General features: G+C 42.2%; 1 protein-coding gene across 3 annotated transcripts; it reads left to right on the forward strand.

Moving 5' to 3' along the window:
* Positions 1 to 43: 43 nt before the first annotated feature.
* Positions 44 to 16,591, forward strand: GTF2H5 (general transcription factor IIH subunit 5). 3 transcript variants are annotated; one of them, XM_045500164.1, is made up of 3 exons: positions 44 to 108; positions 1,004 to 1,073; positions 16,075 to 16,591. In XM_045500164.1, the coding sequence occupies exons 2-3, from the start codon at positions 1,039 to 1,041 to the stop codon at positions 16,253 to 16,255; spliced, it is 216 nt and encodes a 71-aa protein (XP_045356120.1). In that variant the 5' UTR covers positions 44 to 108; positions 1,004 to 1,038; the 3' UTR covers positions 16,256 to 16,591. The 3 variants fall into 3 exon arrangements, with proteins under 3 accessions (XP_045356120.1, XP_045356119.1, XP_045356122.1); XM_045500163.1 differs by having other exon boundaries at positions 56 to 147; positions 1,003 to 1,073; XM_045500166.1 differs by lacking the exon at positions 44 to 108 and adding an exon at positions 154 to 316.
* The last annotated feature ends 2,826 nt before the right edge of the window (positions 16,592 to 19,417 follow it).

A 19,417-nucleotide genomic window follows, 5' to 3' on the forward strand; every position in this document is an offset into this window, starting at 1 on the left:
CCGCCCCCTCGGCCCAGCTCGCGCCCCGCCCACAAGAGCGTCGCTGACCGATGACGTAGCCGGCACAGACGCTGCAAGGCGGAGTTACTGCTGGATCTGTGGGTAGAGGTGCGTGGTGTCTGTTCCTCCAGCGAGACGGCTAAGTGGGTGCGTAGAAAATCGTAAGTTTCCAAGGAAGGGAGGGGGAGAAGAGACTCAGAAGCCGGTCCTGCAAGTGCTGGGATACCGGGCGGTGTTTCGCACCCCCTCGGGGCGCTTCCTGAAGAGGCCTGGAGGCTGTCCCGCTGTAATTGAGCCGTGGAATTCAATAGGGGAGGTAATGGCTCGCACCCCGTGTGAGAAGTTTAAGGATTAAGTTCGCATCTGCCGCGTGGGATTTTTTTTCCTCCTAGGGCAGACCCTTGGGGAACTGAGTTAGTTGGTAAAGGAACACATGATCTGGTGACCTGGCTTCTCCCTTTTTCTTTCTTTTTCTTCTTCTCCCCCCCCCCTTTTTCTTTTTTCTTTTTTTTTCTTCTTCTCCCCCCTTTTTCTTTCTTTTTCTTCTTCTTTTTTTTTTTTTTTCACCCGGGAGCTTTAGCTCTGTCCCTTTGCTCTAGCTGTTCTGTGAAAAGAGATGGTCGGCCTCACCATCCCTTTCAGAGCTACCATTCTGTGATTCCTGCTTCCCAGGATCGTATCTTTTATCATTACCCCAGGTGGGAATAGAAATCTTGTGACGCATGTTCTAAACCTGGTTTGGGTACGCGGGCGTACTTAGGTGGCTTGCTTTCTTTTGCGTCGACTCGGGTAGCATTTGCAAGAAGCATTAATGTTCCAATAGGCTCATTTTAATTTTGTTAAAAATCAGAATAACTGTATGTCTTGTTAACGTTAGCCCTATGTTTTTCATAGACTTAACTCTTGAATCTGACATTTAACATTTTGTCTCATTTCAGAGGCAAATCTCCAAAGTATATTGAAGTCGGTGCTTTCGAATTTGTCACCTTATCTCTTTTATTAGCATTTTAAAGGTCATCACCTTCTGACTTGGAAAAGATGGTCAACGTCTTGAAAGGAGTGCTGATAGAATGGTTAGTAGTTTTGATACTTAATGAAGTTTAAATCTCCATGTTGAATCTTGATGTATGTATACCTCCTCTAAAATCCATGTTTTTGTTTTAAGATCTAAACGAATCAAGTCTTTCAACTTTCTTAACTTCATTTTTCTTATATAACAAGTGGAACAGATTTTGTTGGTATATTTCTTTCCCGTGCCAGATTTCAGTGTCTCTGGCCAGTGGCGTAAGTGGCATTATTTCCAACACGTTTTGGTCAGGGGAAGTGTATTTTTTTTAATGTTTATTTTTGAGAGAGACAGACACAGAGCGCGAGTGGGGAAGGGGCAGAAAGAGGGAGACGCAGAATCCTAAGCAGGCTCCAGGCTCTGAGCTGTCAGCACAGAGCCCTATGTGGGGCTCCAACCCAAGAACTGTGCGATCATGACCTGAGCCAAAGTCAGCCGCTTAACTGAGCCAGCCAGGTGCCTCCAGGGAAGGTGTATTTTTTAGATCAACACTCTTTGGAGGAACAGTACTTGCATTGTCATCCCACCCTCAGGGATTGACTAGAATTTAGGGTCTGCCTGAGTCTTCACCGTCACGAACTATGGTCTTGAAAGAGTAAGAAAGTCAAGAGTCAATTGAAGGTTTCTTAAACGAGGCATGCATTCCAAAGAAGAAACTAGAAACCTTATTGAGCGGCATTGAATTTCAAAGCAGGCTATCTAGGGCCAAGTACCACAGCCTGAAGACCTCTACTACCAGACCAGTTCTTGCTCTGTCTCCACTTGTTTGTGATGTTAAGGCTGGGGGAGGAGCAAAGCCAAACCCTAGGATACTTGCGGCATCAAAGCAGCTTTGTCCTATAGAAATACAACGTGAGCCACACACGTTGTCTTAAATTTTCTATTAGCCACGGTAAGAGTAAATTGAAACAGGTAAAATTAATACATTTTATTTAACCCAGTGTATCCAAACTGTTTCAACGTGTCCTAAATCGTCAAAGTTGATTAAGATTTCAAAATCGTGCTAGGTCTTTTTTCATACGGCAGTGTGTAGTTTACTTTCTGCAGCCCAAATCACAGGCTGGCCACGTTTCAAGTGCTCAGTGGTGAGCAGTGCCAGTTGATTTAATGTTTGGAATAAAAGAGACAAAACAAGGGTAGAAGAAAAGAGCCAGTGACGTGGGAGGGAAGCTAAGAGGGGATGTTTAATGAAGGTGAGTGGGCCTGAGAGAGAATAAGGTGAAGACACTGGAAGTCAGTGATTTTTCTTGTATCTTCTTTTTTTAATTTAATCTGTTTGAGAGCATGCACCCACCAGTGGGGGAGAGGCTGAGGGAGAGAGCGATAAAGACTCTTAAGCAGGCTCTACACTGACCGGGGAGCCCTACTTGGGGTTCTGTCTCAGGACTGTGAGATCATAACATGAACCTAAATCAAGAGTCAGACCCTTAATTGACTGAGCCACCCAGGCAACGTTTTTTTGTTTGTTTGTTTTGTTTTAAGATGAGAGCTGTTTTAGTGGAAATATGAGATAGATGCCAGATTGGAGTACTTTGAAAGGGAAAGGAAGATGAGGAAGTGGAGAATCTTCAGAGAAGTTTTGTTGTAATAATAAGCAAAGGAATGGAGAACTGGATTGAAAGCTGAAGAGGGATATGGTAAGGGAATCTGGTTCTTGTTATTTTGGTTTTAATGGAGAGAATAGAATTTATGTTGATGAGAACAAACTACTCACAGAGGAGAGGTGTTCACTGGGGAAAGCAAGGGGACAGGATCTAGGTCCCATAAGTTCTAAACACAAAGTGCTGTTTTCTTTTGGAAAATACTTTTAAGCTAGTTTTTTTGTATTGTATTTTTCTTAAAACTTTGTCATAATTGGGGCACCTGGCTGGCTCAGTTGGTTAAGCGTCTGACTTCGGCTCAGGTCATGGTCTCACGTTCATGGGTTTGAGCCCCACGTCAAGCTCCATGCTGTTTGAGCCTGCTCAGGATTCTGTCACTCTTTCTCCCTCTGCCCCTCCCCCACTGTGCACTCTCATCACTCTCTCTCTCAAAATAAATAAATTTTTAAAAATTTTCTTCGTAATTATAGAAACATTCTCCTGGTTGGTCTTTCAATGCTACTGTTTTTTAACACAGAGGATACGGTGTCTAAATGTGGTGTCTGTCCAGTCAGATGGGAGCCCCCACATGTGGGGCGACGACCGAGTGGAAGCCAATGGCGCAGGGGATGGATGGAAATTCACCCAAGACAGAACAAAGGAGATAGAAGTTTATGGAATACACTGCACAGGAGCAGCAAGCAGAGAGAGTGAAGGCTGTTTTTAAAGGAGGAAGATGAGGTGTGGGGATGGGAACGGAACGAATTCTCTCTCCCCTTTTTGGTAACTATGCCTGGTTGTAAGTAGCCCATTGGTCAGTTGGGGCCTCTGGATATTTTGAGGTGGATCCCCTGATGGGCCTGTTTGTATTCAGATGGTCTCTGTGAGCCCTTCCACATTCCATCTCTCAGGCCTATTTGCCTAAAAGCGTCTGCAGTCATACAGCATACACATACATACAGTGTCAGCTGTCCGCTTTTCCCCTTTTGTTTCTTCCAATTTTAAGTTTGATCTTCACCCCTGGATTTGATAAATCTTAACTTCTCTCTTGTAGGATTTTTGTATTTTAGTTTTTGTTGATGTGCAAAGTTTCATTTATCTAGAATTTATTGGGAGGAAGGGCATGTTAGGCAAAGATTTGAATTTGCCTTTTTTTTTTTTTTTTTTAAGCTGAACATGTGTTTCACACCATTCATTCCCTTCTCTAATGATACCCCTTTTATCACATTGTTTCACTCTCCTTGCTGCTTTTCCTTAATCCTGTCCCACATCCCTTCTTTTCTTTGTCATTGCTGCCTATTCAAGAATAATCTCAGGAGGTGCCTGGGTGCCTCAGTCAAGTTAAGCGTCTGACTTTGGCTTGGGTCATGATCTCCTGGTGGTTCGTGAGTTAGAGCCCCGCGTGGGGCTCCCTTCTGTCATCACGGAACCCACTTCAGATCCTCATTCTCCCTTTCTCTCTGCCCCTCCCCCACTCAGCAAGCTCTTCTCTCTCTCCCTCTCTCAAAAATAAGTATTAAAAAATTAAGAAAGAATACCTCAGAATAATTTAGTCTGTTTCCAAAATAATCCTTTTGGCCTGATGGTTAAGATTGTGTTAGATCTATATTTTAATTTGAAAAAATATGGCTGGACTGCATTTTAAAGAGCAGAATCCTGGGAGGCTCATTAAAATCTCAGTGGTAGGCTTTCACTGTAGCCTTGAGGACCTAGTATAAATTTGTAAGAGGACCTGAGGTGTTAGTTTTCTGTCCTATTGGCTGAGCTCTCTGCCCAGTTTGCTGTCATGGAACCAAGCCTCAATTCTATGTAGGCTCTAATGGCCCCTCCATCACTCTGCTCTTCTGTGTAATCCCCAGACTAACAGCAACAGCATCATCTGGAACTTGTTAGAAATGCAAAGTCTCAGACCTCGCTCCAAGTCTCCTAAATCAGAATTGTGCGTGCAAAGATACTTGTTAAAAGGCATTTAAAGTTTGGGAAGAGAAGCACTTAACTGGCCTAAGTCTGATAATGAGTTTTCCTATGGAGAATTGTTTTGCACCAAAACTACTAAAGTTTTATTTTGCCGATGGACACTGTCCTTGCAAAACTTGAATTTTTTCCTTTAAGGTGAATTCCAAAGTGTAGCCTGCACAATTTTTCAAGAGGGTTACTGTCTTCCCAAAGATAGAAATCTTCCAAAAAGACTCCAGGCTTAAGAAATAATAGGTTTATAAAGGGCATGGTCAGGGCTGATGGGAACTCCACAATCAGGTGTCCATGTTGGGACAGTAACTGGAAAAGTCCTTCAGTTTCCCTCGTGTCTGTATTTGATGCCAAAAAGAAGATTCTTAGTAATATAGTATTAGCATAAGTCTGTTTACTTCATAATACCCATGGATTGTGTGGGGCCTGTAGGTGTGTGGAGTATAGAATCTCATAGGTCTAGAGTTCATAGGCAAACCACTCAAGAATTTCTTAAAACTACTTTCATTGTTGCAAGTGATTCTTTCCAAATTCCAGCCACATCACCATACGTGGTCATCTATAATGGCATGGATAGCGCTGTTCCACATATTCTGTTCAGGCAGCCGGCAAAATACTTCTCAGCCATGTAGGGCCTCATTCAAGAAGGGAGTCTTAATTTGACACCTGTCTTAGAATGGCTGAACTTCGTGCCCCATTTAAATTTCACCTCTGTCAGTTCCTTTCAACTGATTTGGAGTCTCTAATAAATGAAGCAAATAGGTCAGATTATGGTGGTGGCCATTAGGCCCAACTCTATGAATTGAAAAATCAAGGTACTAGGATATAAGAAGATTCTTTCCTCACAAAGTTTATCAACTGCCAAAATCTAAAGCTAAATTGAAATTTTTTGTTGATAAATTTGTGTTTTTATGTATCAATGAGGTTGGTGAAAACTTCCTCTTTGTTGGGGTCCACCACTGTCAACTGCCAGCCTCACACTAAGCATTTCCCAAAGGTAGCCAACCACAGCAGTACTGAAGCAAGCAGCCTGTGTCCAACAAGTGGCCTTGTCCAGTTGCAGGTGCCAGAGCAAACCTCTGGGGCGACCGTTATCTTGGTTACTTGGTGCGGCGAGTGCTTCAGCAAGATGATTTGTTATAAAGGTGCAATTCCCAACTAGCTTACAGCACAATAGCAGAGAATCTGAAGAAATAGTATTTATTAGATTTACGGGTTCGACTTCTAAACCTATACCGTTAGGAGAAGCAATTAAGAACAAAAGCAAGGGGCGCCTGGGTGGCTCAGTCAGTTAAGCGTCCAGTTCTCAGTTTTGGCTCAGGTCATGTTCTCACGGTTTTGTGAATTTGAGCCCTGTGCCGGGCTCTGTGCTGACAGTGCAGAGTCTGCTTGGGATTCTCTCTCTCTCTCTCTCTCTCTCTCTCTCTCTGCGCCCCTCCCCACTCACGTTGTCTCTGTCTCAGAATAAATAAACTTTAAAAAAGAACTAAGACAAAACCAGTCTTACCATTGTTCTGTTCTTTCGCAGCATTTATATATTTCTTGTGACCCTTTGCTTCTTAGAAGGGCCATATTCACAGAAGTTTCTTGGCTACCCAGAAGAGTGCCTAAACTATACATGGGCGATGCTTAGTAAATATTTGTGTACTGAATGAATTTTCTTAACATAATTGAGCCAAGGAATGTAATCTCAGCCTAAATCCCAGAGTATTAATGTTCCTTTAGAGCTTCTCTATTAGCACAGTGATAATAGTGGAGATAAGAATAGGTTCTGATAACTTGGATTCAAGTTTCAGTACAAAAAAGCTTTGTGCACCAGACCTCTTTTTTTGGCAAGTTACATCAAATAGCTTTTAAATGAAGTGAATGTTGGCTTCCAGTCTTAGTTTTTAAAAAGCAGCTCTCACCGAGCTAACGATATGGGTGATAGAGGCACAGTCTTTAAAAAGACCTAATACGGAAAGCAATTTGTGATAGGTTTTTGAGCATTTATATGCTTTACCACGGTAATTCCCCTTCCAGAAGTTTATCCTAAGGAAGTGGCCAGAACTGCAGATAAAAATGTAGGTGACTGAATGTGCTAATAAAACATGATGCCTTGAGGATGGAGCTAGCGAGTGTAATGTTAAGTGACATAAGTCCGAGAAACACAAATGCCATGTGATTTCACTCCCATGTGAAATTTAAGGAAACAAATGAACAAAAGGAAAAAAGACACAATCAAGAAATAGACTCTTAATTATAAAGAATTGATGGTGGTGGGCGTTAAGGAATGCTCTTGTGATGGGCACCAGGTATCGAATGGAAGTGTTGAATTGCTATATTGTACACCTGAAACTAATAGTATACTGCATTAACTGGAATTGAAAACTTAAAACATTGTGACTTTTTTCCTAATCAGATAATGTAGCTATTAAAATATTTGCAAACGTTTCAAGTGATCTGGGATGGTATTGTGTGATACAGTGTTAAATAAAAAGGGCTGAATGCCTTCATGATGTAACACTGAACATTTACTGGTACTGTACTAAGCACTTGGTAATATTCTATTCGTTCTCACAACAACCCTATGAGATATAGGTATTATTATCCCCATTTTATAGATGCAGAAATTGAGCACAGAGAAATAAATTGCTCAGGGTTACACAGCTGCTAAGATTGGATTTTAAACCACAGTATTCTGGCTTCAGAACCCACGCAAATAAGCCTTATGTAATCTGTCTTTCTAACACAGAACTAAGCATTATGTCGCGTTAAGTTCTGTAAAAGGACTTGTGCATGTGCAGTCTTAGAATAATATATGTATTCACGGGATAATAATAGAACAACATTTTTGTACAAGCAAATCCTTTAATGGGGATAGAAGCGGGTCATTTGAACCTTTCTACCTATATCCTTTCACACACCCAGAAACTCTTGGCACTGTAATTGCTCTTCATTTGAGTATCTACCGTGAGCAAAGTGTTTTAGGTATAGTCTCTAATCCAGCAACCCGGCAACATAAGTGGCACTGTCTCCATCTTACTACCTAGGACCCTAAGACATGGAGAGGGTTAGTGATTTTATAGATCATACATATTTTGTTTGACTGAGGTGGGGATTGGGCTTTGGCTGAGCCCAGTTGTTTTCTTTAGTGTCTTGCGTCTTTTTAACAATAAACCTCTTGTGTGTCCTATTGGGGACTTGGGACAGTCGTTCTGGTTGATGTAATGACTCCTGTGGTGGCCCTTTCTTTCTCTTAAGACCCTACTCATTGCAAGTATAAGATTTTTAAGGAATTCTACCTTGTAGCTAATTATGATCAGGAAGGATTGTTTACCACTGACTGAGCCAATCTTAGTATTCTGACGGTATGGGCAGTGCTGACAATTTTGTGCAGGTGACCCGTGATTCTGTGATCTGTCGTATAGCTAACTACATCATCCTAGGAGAGACTTCGCAATACTTTTTAGAATCACGTTTTATACTCAGGTTATGTAGGAAGGGGTTGATTGATATCTGCCCGTCACATCTCCAGGGCGGAGATACGTTTTTTTTTTCTTGCTCACTAGCCCTGATCCCAGTTTTTTATTTTTTTAACTTTTTTTTTTTAATGTTTATTTATTTTTGAGAGAGAGAGACAGCATGAGCGAAGGAGGGGAAGAGAAAGAGGGAGACACAGAATCCGAAGCAGGTTCCAGGCTCTGAGCTGTCAGCACAGAGTCCGATACGGGGCTTGAACCCACAAACCGCGAAATCATGATCTGGGCCGAAGTCGGACGCTAACCGGCTGTGCTACCCAGGCCCCCCTGATCCCAGTTTTTTAACCGAGTATGTCTATGGGCACTTGGGGTTTTTTTTGCTTTGTTCTTACCAGCAGACTCTCCCATAGATTCTCTTCATGAGAAAGTGGAATAAATAACCCTGTATTCAGGCAAGATATTCCAGTCCCTCAGTGTTTCGTAACAAAGATCCCCTAAACTTTGAGTGTCCTTTTGAATCATTACAAATTATATTTTTTAGGTACATGTTTGAGAATTCAGTCTGAAATTGACAGCTTTCTGTTTCCTTTCAAAAAGTTTAATTGAGGCAATTAATAACAGAAATAGTCATTTCAGTGTCTCACTGACCAGTGACTAAGTATCTCATTTGTCAGTTAGAGTTTCCCCAGGTATGGGGAGTGCCACTGGTGTTCAAGATGATTTGTAGTGGAACACAAAAGGGAGGGGGGAGAACACAAAAATAGTTTGTATATGACCAGTTTAATTTAGTTGAGGGGAAAAAAAAACACATCAGGATGACTGATGATTCATACCAGATCAAGTTAGGCTTAAAAGTTGATTTAAGGGCGCCTGGGTGGCTCAGTCAGTTAAGCATCTGACTTCGGTCCAGGTCATGATCTCACTGTCCATGAGTTCAAGCCCCACGTCAGGCTTGTGCTGACGGCCCTGAGCCTGGAACCTGCTTCAGATTCTGTGTCTCCTCCTCTCTCTGCCCCTCCCCCGCTTGTGCTCTGTCTCTATCCCTCAAAAATAAATAAATGTTTAAAAAAAATTTTTTTTAAGTTGCCTTAAAAGCAATTTAGAGAAAAAATAGTATGTAATGCAGGTGTTACAAGAGCTTGCTAAAATAGCAGGGATGGTATGCAAATGGCAAAAATTTTGAAAACACCAGCGTGCTGAATCAGAGCACAGACGTGAGCTCCCCTGACACTTCTTAGTTTCAATTGTTTGGGGTTCACTTCGTTGAAATAATGTAAATTTATTTCATCTAGAAAATTTCTGGGGATCTATTAGTCTTTATAACCACTTAACCTTTGCTATCTCTAAAACCTCTTAGAGCAGCCAATTACTAGAATAAATTGGTGTCCTCTGTGAATGTGCTGAGCTCAGACAGTAACAAGGTAATCTATCACATTTGGACCTGAAATCTATTTTAAATTGTTCTGTTGTGTGAAGAATATCCTTCAAAGAAGCCTCTGAATGATTTTAATTGAAAGTACTGAGATCTGTGGCAACTGGGTGGCTCAGTCGGTTGATTGTCTGACTCAGCGTAGGCTCCTGATCTCTTGGTCATGAGTTCGAGCCCCGTGTCAGGCTCCATGCTGGATGTCAAGCCTGCTTAGGGGTCTGTCTCTCCCTCCTCTGCCTCTCTCAAAAAGAAAGAAAATACTGAGATTCTTGTGGGACCTGAGGGTAAAATGGGCACCAGGGCCTCCAAGTGAGAGATGAGAGTGAGTCTTCCTGTCCCCTGATGGCAGAGGGAGAAGGGAGAGACGGGAAATGGCCCAGCTGCAGAACACTAAAGCCGATTATTTCTGTCTGTCCCTCACCCCTATTTCTGTTCCTCACCCCCGGCTATTCTTAAGTGAGTCCTCTTTTATTCCCCACTCCCCTTTTATTTGTATGGGCAAGGAAACCTTTAGGGAAACAACACAGTTTTTAACACAGTTTTTAAAAACAATGGCGTTAGAGACACTGAAGCTTTGATTTTCCCTGTTCTGTAAACCTCCTCGATTCCATTTCTGTAATTGCAACTGAAAGAACCCTGTTAAACCTGCTTGTTACTCCCTGCCGCCCCTCCTCCCCTTCTTTCTAGAATTGCTTTTTTTGTGTTTATTTTTATTTTTTTTGAGAGAGACAGAGCATGAGCATGAGCAGGGGAGGGGCGGAGAGAGGGAGACACAGAATCCGAAGTGGGCTCCAGGCCCTGCGTTGTCAGCACAGAGCCGGACGTGGGGCTCAAACCCCTGAACCATAAGATCTTCACCTGAGCCGAGGTCAGACAGATACTCAACCGACTGAGCCACCAGCGCCCTAGACTTGCTCTTTAAGCCCTTTTTAACTTTGTTTCACAGCCTTTTTGTCAGTCATTGGTAATTTGTCTACCTCAGTGAAATTTTTCAATGTACAACATATTAACTGGTTTACAAAAATTTCTTAACTCTGTGTAATTGCCAAAATTAGGGAATTCCTAGAAATGTGCAATTTATCTGTATCTGCTTAAATCCGTGACTATTACATTATCTTTCTGGAAGACCCCGCTCTGACGCATCCACATCTGCCTGTTGTTGGCCTACAGTCTCATGTCCCTACCTGCCCTGAGACCCTCATTCTCATACTCTTTAGCCCTACTTTTCCTGTTTTCAGTCACCCAGAAAGCCACAGATTTCCAGGCCACCCCTCATCCCTGTGACACTCGATACCTGCAGCTCTGTCATCTGCTTTTTCCCACCTCCACCCCTCTGAGCCCTAGCCAGGCAGGACCCCCTGTGTCTTCCAGCCCCCTTTTTCTGTCTCACTGTGGGAGCACGAGCTTTCTCCTGAGCACACCACTTCTCCCACAACCCTCCCAAGCATTGACTCCTCTGTGGTACCTCATGTACCATTGGGGCCAGGAAACTGGATAGGTATCTGCCTTATTCCTCCTTGCCACTTCAGACATGGTGACTTGTCTTCATAGAAACCCACAGCCTCACCATCAGAGGACCCCGCTCACTAACCCTCCCCTTTGTGATCATCCGCACACACCCACGTCTTTCCTTCCCTTCAAGGCTTTTCCGTGAAGGCTGTCACTCTTGAGTAGCTCTCCTCTGCGCATTTTGGTAATTTCAGTATCCACGTGGATCGTCCCCTCAATACCCTGACTTCTCAGTCTCCTGACCTCCTCTTCCCAAGCCTGTCCTCCACCCTGTCCCAGCCTTTCCCGCTGCCGTGTCGGCCCTCGTCTGTCCCTGCCAGTATTGCCCTCCCTTCACTCTCTCCACTTCGGGCGTCTCCCTGACCTCCACCCCTTCTTGCCCATTCACTCCCTCTAATGCCCTCGCTCTAATTTCTTCAGCTCTGCCAGGCCTGCGGTCTGTTGATCTCCCGCCTTCCTCTGACCTTCCCAGCAGCACCCCACGTCCTCCTCAGCCCGCTGAGGCTCCACGGTTCCGGGCCACATTTGTTCGTTCAATTAAAGACCATCAGCTCCCTTGCCTCTCTCTCACACTAACCAGATGTGATTCTGTCCCACTCTGCACCTGCTCTGAACCTTTACCTCCACGGCTTTAAATTCACGACTCCTAAACTCATGTGGACCCTTAATGCTAGCCAGCAAATCCCTGTTTCTTAGTCTTTTTACTGTCCCCCTCTTAATAGCTGTTCTACTTCAAATTCAAGATTTTGGTAGGTTTTTTTTTTTTTTTTTTTTTTTTTTTTTTTTTTTTTTTTATGTTTTTATTTTATTTCTGAGAGAGAGTGTGAGCAGGGGAGGGGCAGAGACAGATAGAGACACAGAATCCAAAGCAGGCTCCAGGCTCTGAGCTGTCAGCACAGAGCCCGATGCGGGGCTAGAACCCACGAACCGTGAGATCATGACCTGAGCCAAAGTCAGACACTCAACCAACTGACCCACCCAGGTGCCCCAAGATTTCAGTAGTTTTAAAACTTACTGGTATTTTTTGTGCCTCCAAGAAAAATCACTACCAGGTATACTGTATCATGCCATTGGTTGCAAGAGTCATCTTGATTTTGGAGATGTTAAAATGTGGGGGGAAATGTACTTCTTAGACTAGCCGAATGTGGTATTTCATACCTTCAACTTCTTTACCTCCAAAAACTTTCCTGTTTCACTGCAAAAATACAGGAAAAGCAATCGGGAGAGAAAGTCGGCGAGTCTGTCCCATTGATCTGTGCGCATATACTCTTCCCTTCCCCCCACTGGCTATGATGAAGTATCCATTCTCCTGTCTTAAGCCAGCTTCTCTACTTGGGAACTGGACCCCGTCCCTTCTTGCCTATTTCAGGACAGCTTTCCAGCAGCCTTCCTCCTCCTCCTCCTCCTGGTCTAGCAATTTTTCCTTCTCTACTGAATCATTCCCATCAGCATTCTAAACATGTTGTGATACCCACCCACCCCCACCCCCGGAAGGAGGTGAGCAAAACCTATTGATTCCCATATCCTTTTCCAGCTGCCGCTCTATTTCCCGCTCTGTGAAAAAGAATTTCTTGGAAGACTTGTCTAAATTCACTTTCTCTGATTTCTGTCCTGTGACTCCACTGAACCTGTTCTTGCCAAGGTCTGGTAGTCAAGTTTCAATCCTTATTTCCTGTACCTGTCTGTTACCAGCACCTATCACAGTGGATCACCTCTTCTCCCCAAATGTCCTTTGTTCACTTACCTTGCAGAACTCAGGGCTTTCTTCCTGCCTCTGCAGTCACTCCTTTCCAATCTGCTTTGCTGATTTGTCCTTTTCCTGCTAACCTCTTGATGTTGGGGAGTCTGGGGCTTGGTCCATGTTCTTTTCTCTGTTGCTATGTTCACTTCCTTGTTGGGGCTTGATGACTGACTTTTGCTCTTCAGTCCAGACTTTGCTACTGAAATCCGGAATCGTATGCCCACTTTCCTGCGCAGTTTTCCGCTTGGGTGCCAACCTATCTCAAGTGCAACGTGCCTCAAACCCACTCTTGATCTTCCCAGCACACCTGTTCTTCCTACTTCCTCATCTCACTAAAAGGCAACTCCATTTTTTTCATTTGCTCTGACCAAAAATGTTGGGAGTCCCCTTAATTCTTCTCTTTCAAAGTCAGAGTCTAGTCTCGGCAAATTATGTTGGCTTTACGTTCAACGTATGTCTAGAATGCAACTGCTTCTCATCTCCCTGTTACCACTTACTTCCAAACCATTATCATCTCTCGCCTGGGTTACCGCATTCACCTTCTGATTGGTCTCCCTGTTTGCACCCTTGCCTCCACCACTACCATCACCCCAGTCTTTTCTCAACCCCACAGGGTGTATGATCCTTCCTTTTCAAATTTAAGTCAGTTTGGGGCACCTGGGTGGCTCGGTCAGTTGACCTTCTGACTTCGGCTCAGGTCATGATGTTGCGGTTTGTGGGTTTGAGCCCCACGTCGGGCTCTGTGCTGACAGCTCAGATCTGAAGCTTTGTGCTTCGGATTCTGTGTTTCTCACTGTCTCTACTCCTCCCCCACTCAAGTTCTGTCTCTCAAAAATAAACATTAAAAATATTTTAAAAAGTAAAATTTAAGTCAGTTTGGGGGCACCTGGGTAGCCCAGTCAGTTAAGTGTCTGACTCTTGATTTCAGCTCAGGTCATGATCTCATGGTTGTGAGATGGAGCCCTGTGTTGGGCTCTGTGCTGGATGTGGGGCCTGCTTAGGATCCTCTCTCTCCCTCTCCTCCAGTCCTTCCCCACCCACTCATGCGTGGACTCGCTCTCTCGTTCCAAAAAATAATAATAAAATTTAAGTCAGTTTGCAAGTTAAATCATGTCTCCCGGTAAAAGCCAGAGTTGCTAAAATCACCTCTGAGGCCCTTTGTGATCTGGCCCAGCTACAGCAAACTTTGTGACCTCGTCTCCCACTTCTGTTCCCTTTAGTCACCGCACTCCAGCCTCTGTGGCCTTGCTGTTTCACTCTGCCTGAGTCACGTGGCTCACTACCTCCTCCTGGTGTTTGTTCAGATGTCACCTGCTCAGTCAGGCCTTCCCTGCCTCCCCTGTTTGAACTTGGGAGTCTCGCAGTTTCATGACTGCCAGTTCTCATCCCACTTCCCTATTTTGTGCATGCGCGCGTGTGTGTGTGTCGTAGCACTACTGGTAAATGTAAGCTCTAGTAACAGGGAGGGTTCTTTTTTTTTTTTTTTTTCCTTTTTTTAATTTTTATTTTAAGTAGGCTTCATGCCCATCATGGGGCTTGAACTCATGACGCTGATATCAAGAGTCACGTACACTACCGACTTAGCCAGACAGGCACCCCAACAGGAGAGTGCTGGATTGTTTTGTCACTGCTGAATCCCCAGGACCAGAATAGTGCCTAGCATATGACAGGTGCTGAGTAAATATTTATTGAATGAGTGTGTGAACTTTAGCAAATTTACATCTGAACCAATTGATTCTACATGTTAATATGGTCATTCCAATACTTTAACCATAGACTATAACTGAATTTTGCCAAATCTGTGTGGACAAGTGTAACTTAAGTGTTCTGAACCTAAGCCTAAGATGACAGACATACTAGAAACTAATTTTAAAATCTGTGTCAGTTTTGGAGCGTCTGGGTGGCTCAGTTGGTTAAGCATCCAACTTCTGCTCAGGTCATGACCTTTTGGTTCGTGAGTTCGAGCCCCACATCAGACTCTGCACTGGTAGTGTGGAGCCTGCTTGGGTGTCTGTCTGTCTATCTGTCTCTGTCTGTTTCTCTCTCTCTCTCAATAAATAAATAAATAAATAAATACACTTTAAAAACTAAAATCTGTGTCAGATCTGATAAGGGCAAACCTATTTGTTCACATCATTTTACATTGTAAAATGTTCATAAAATCATTGTAATGGTAAGTTACTAAAAATAATTAAGAAAATCATCTTTTCAGGAAGACTTGGCTTTATTAATAGATAATACACCATGAACCATACCCATTTAGTGACTGAAATAAATCCTTTACTTTTGTTAGCTTCGCTCACACCTGGTTTGTACTTGAAGGAACTAAAATTCAGTTTTGTTTTCAGGAAATTACACTGACCCTTTTTGAATTAAAGCATCTTTGCAATTGATGTTGTCATTCCTCAATAAACCAAAAGAGTTTGTAAAGTTACATCTTCTCTAAGATTTGAAAACTATGCAGCTTGACATTTTTATGTTCAATTTTTACTAAATACATTGTACATTAGGTCTAAAGGGTGTCCCTTTTGTGTGATTCAGAGCTTTTATGACAGATGTTCTGTAAATCCAAGACATTATATCCCTTTTTCCTTTGTGACTTACTCTATTCATTACAGAGTGAAAACCACAAATAAATAGAATTAAATTTGGATCTCTTTGAGCTCAGTGTTCTCTAGGAGATTTTGGTAGGATTTCCCTTAAAGATTCTGAATGATAGTTCAGACTTAACGAAGTTTAAAATTTTAAGGAAGAAAAATAATTTGGGCACCTGCTGCAAGCCAGAGCCTATTCTTGGCATTCTGTAATTTTCATAACTGCCTCATTTTGAGGCTTTGGGAGATTAAATACATATTAGGGTCACACAAGTAAGTGATAAAGCTGAGACTGAATGCAGTTCTGACTTTTGCAAAGTGACCAACTGGTTTTGTAAATAAATTTTTCACTGGCAAGGTAGTGAAAATCCTTTGGCTTCTTAAAAGTCATGGTCATGGGCAAGTAAGGAAATTCATTTTTTCAGTCCGTGAAGGGAGCTGTTACTCTTTGGCCCTGTTAACTACCAAGCTTTGAACATTATTTTTCACTTGTCAGTGACAAACTACTCTTTTAAAATCTTATCATCGGTCTCTTTGTCTAAAACTTGAACCAGCAGTTCTAAAATGAAGCTATGTCTGCGGATCATTAGTGCTTGAGAGGGAGTGAGGGATTGGGTTAACAGTTTAGAACTTACAAATTATCCTAAAAATTCTACAAGCCCAATTCTAGTTGTTCCCGTGAAATTTGACAACAGGGCGTCTCATCTTTATGTGTTTTCTCTGCAGTGACCCAGCCATGAAGCAGTTCCTGCTGTACTTGGATGAATCAAATGCCCTAGGAAAGAAGTTCATCATTCAAGACATTGATGACACTCATGTCTTCGTTATAGCAGAGTTGGTTAATGTCCTCCAGGAGCGAGTGGGTGAATTAATGGACCAAAATGCCTTTTCTCTTACTCAGAAGTGAAAATACTCAATATTGACCACTTAGGAATCATAAGTAACAAATGTGAGAGACTGTCACCATTCAGTGTCCTATGTGACAGATTAAACTTAGTTGCTATTAGATGCATGTTACAGGAAAACCTATGATGTCGTTCGTTCAGAAAAAAGCCCCTGAACAGATTTTCCTCTTCTGTTTTTTTTTTTTAGTACATGTATCCTAGAATGTAAAAAAAGAAAGAAAGAAAAGTTTTAATGCTTGTCTGTGATTTGCCTTTTATTATCCTACATTAAAATATTAATGTAAATGGTTTTCCTACCTTTTTAATACATTAAGAATATGATGGAATATGCTTTTAAATCATTCGTCTAACCTAACTGTTCCACTTGTTCCTGTTAATAATTGTGGGGTTTTGTAGTGTGGGTGTGGTTTGTCCTGTTCTAATTAGAAACTTCACAGATTATTTAGATAAATATGCCACGGTGGGACCTTGGGTAATATTTATGTCTTGCAAGTAATGCCTGCATACCGGCCAGCTGTCTTGGTAAAGAAGATGGGGAAGAGAACCATGTAATGTTAATGTGAACTACACTTTGCATTTCCGTAAAAATGCAGCGTTTTAAAAGTGCGAAGGGTGAGAGATAACCAAATGAGAAAGGGACCTGTTGCTCTGCAAGCTTTAGTTTTTCCTTGTTCAAACTTTTTTGGTCACATTTTCCTTTCCCATCATGGCAAGTGTTTTGTTTAAAGAAATCAGTTTTATTTGTGCCTTATTTCCTATGAGAATCCCTGTTTAAACTGATTTTAAAAAGATGGACTATAGGAGAGTACAGCATCAGCATAAGGAATATAGTCAATAAAATTGTAGTAACATTATATGGTGACAGATGATAACTAGACTTACTATGGTGAGCATTTCGTAATATATGTAACTGTCAATTCAACATGTTACGCGCACCTAAAATTCAACAGAATATCATAGGTCAACTCCACTTCAATTTTAAAGAAGGAACAGGAAGTAGGAACAGATAGTCTTGTGGGAAGCGGCATGATTGGGTTAAGATATATCATATATAGTTTTGTGATTGATTGGAGGCAGAAATGATCACACTGATAGGGGCTTTGCTTCCCTTCCTGAAGATCGTGTTAACTAGGATGGGTTCCTGTGATGAGAATTCTCCGAGAGAGAAAAGGACTTTTGTGACACTGTGTAGAACCCTATGGAACGTGGTTCTCTTCTCTCCTATAGTATGTTTACTCAAAGTACCTGTGTACCATTTTCACTCACTACACAAGCTGGACGTTTCCACTGTTTAGTACAGTAGGTCCTCCCTTATCTGCAGTTTTGCTTTTCCACCTTCAACCAAGGCCCAAAAGCAGATGATGATGATTCTCACTATCCTCAGAAAGAAGGTCAGTAGTAGCCTAACGCTATGTCACGAAGCCTACGTCATTCACGTCACTTCATCTCATCGTGTGGGCATTTTGTCATCTCACTCGAGGACCCCACAAGAGGAAAGAGGGTAAGTACAGACAGTACAGTAAGATATTTTGGGGAGAGACCATATTCACATAACCTTTATTGCAGTTTATTGTTATTGTATTTTATTATTAATTGTTATTAATCTCTTACTGTGCCTGATTTATAAATTAAACATTATCATAGGTATGTACATATAGAAAAAACACAGTATACATAGGGCTCGGCTGGGCATCCCCTGGGGGTCTTGGGATGTAATTCCCTAGATGAGGGGGGACTACTCTATGTCCATCACGACTCCCACCAATATAAATCAATCCACAGAACATTGATTCTCATATAACAATGCAAACAATTTTGTGGCGTTATTGGTACATTTGGTTCTAAAACTTGTTGAGTAGAAAATACATTTCTTTAGAGTTTCCAGCTGTACTGTAATGTTATTGAATCTTGTATTTCAGGCATATTTAAGTCATATATCTCAGGCATTTGTCATCTAGTACCTCTTAATAGGAACATGAAACCTTGAGAAAACTTTTCTTAGAATCCCAGTTTAAAAGGTGTGGAACAAATTACATTGGATAGTGATTGCAAAGAGTGTTACGGGAAGGAAAGTTTTTATTACATTCAAAACTATTGGGGCAAGTGCTAAATATCTGTCCCTGGACACTGCAGTAAGAAAAAGGGGACATCGTGAACTAGGAACCCTACATGCAGCTGTTTAGTTGACTTGTCCAACTACGAGAGAATAGGAAAGAACCAAGTGACATTTTACATAAACTCTCCTTGGCATCTGGTTAACCTTATTTGATTTGGCACACTTTAATACTTTTTTTTTTCTAATGTTTATTTTTGAGAGCGAGAAAGAGAATGAGCGGGGGTGGGGCCGAGAGCAAAGGAGACACAGAATATAGAATGGGCCGTCTGTCAGCTGTCAGCACAGAGCCCCATGCGGGGCTTGAACTCACAAGGTGTGAGATTATGACCTGAGCTGAAGTTGGACGTTTAACTGAGCCACCCAGGCACCCCTGATTTGGCATGCCTTAGATGTCCAGAACAAGATGCAGGTTGCTTGGTGGTGGAGAAGTTGACTACTGTCTTTTAAAAATAAAGTCTTATATATTGTGAAAAGGTAGTATTCACTTAAATTTTCTTAACTGCAAAAAGGAATCATTTTAATGGATCGAAGTTAGGTGACCAGTCATAAATATCCATGTACTAAAATTGTAATATTTAGAGTGATACTTTTTTTTTCTTTCTTTTCTTTTTTTTTTTTTTTTAGAGAGAGAATCTTTAAGCAGGTTCCATGCTCAGCATGGAGCCTGACATAGGGCTTGATCCCATGACCCAGGATCATGACCTGAGCCGAAATCAAGAATCCAACACTTAACCCTCTGAGCCACACAGGTGCCCCTATACTTACTTCTTGATAAAGGGTTTTTCTCTTAAACACTGTATCAGGTCAAAAAAAAATTTTTTTTAGAGAGAATGTGCATGTGCATGCACGTGAGCAGGGGAGGGACAATCCTAAGCAGGCTCCAAACCCAGGACAGCGCCTGACACAACTGTGAGATGGTGACCTGAGTCAGTCGAGTCAGATACTTACCCGACTGAGCCACCCAGGTGTCTCAATTCTTAATTCCTTGAACGCTTATTTCCTTGTAAAATTTAGCGTGATTATTTAAAATTTCAGGCATCCTAAGTAT

Source organism: Leopardus geoffroyi, chromosome B2 (assembly GCF_018350155.1).
Source record: "Leopardus geoffroyi isolate Oge1 chromosome B2, O.geoffroyi_Oge1_pat1.0, whole genome shotgun sequence".
Lineage (NCBI taxonomy): Eukaryota > Metazoa > Chordata > Mammalia > Carnivora > Felidae > Leopardus > Leopardus geoffroyi.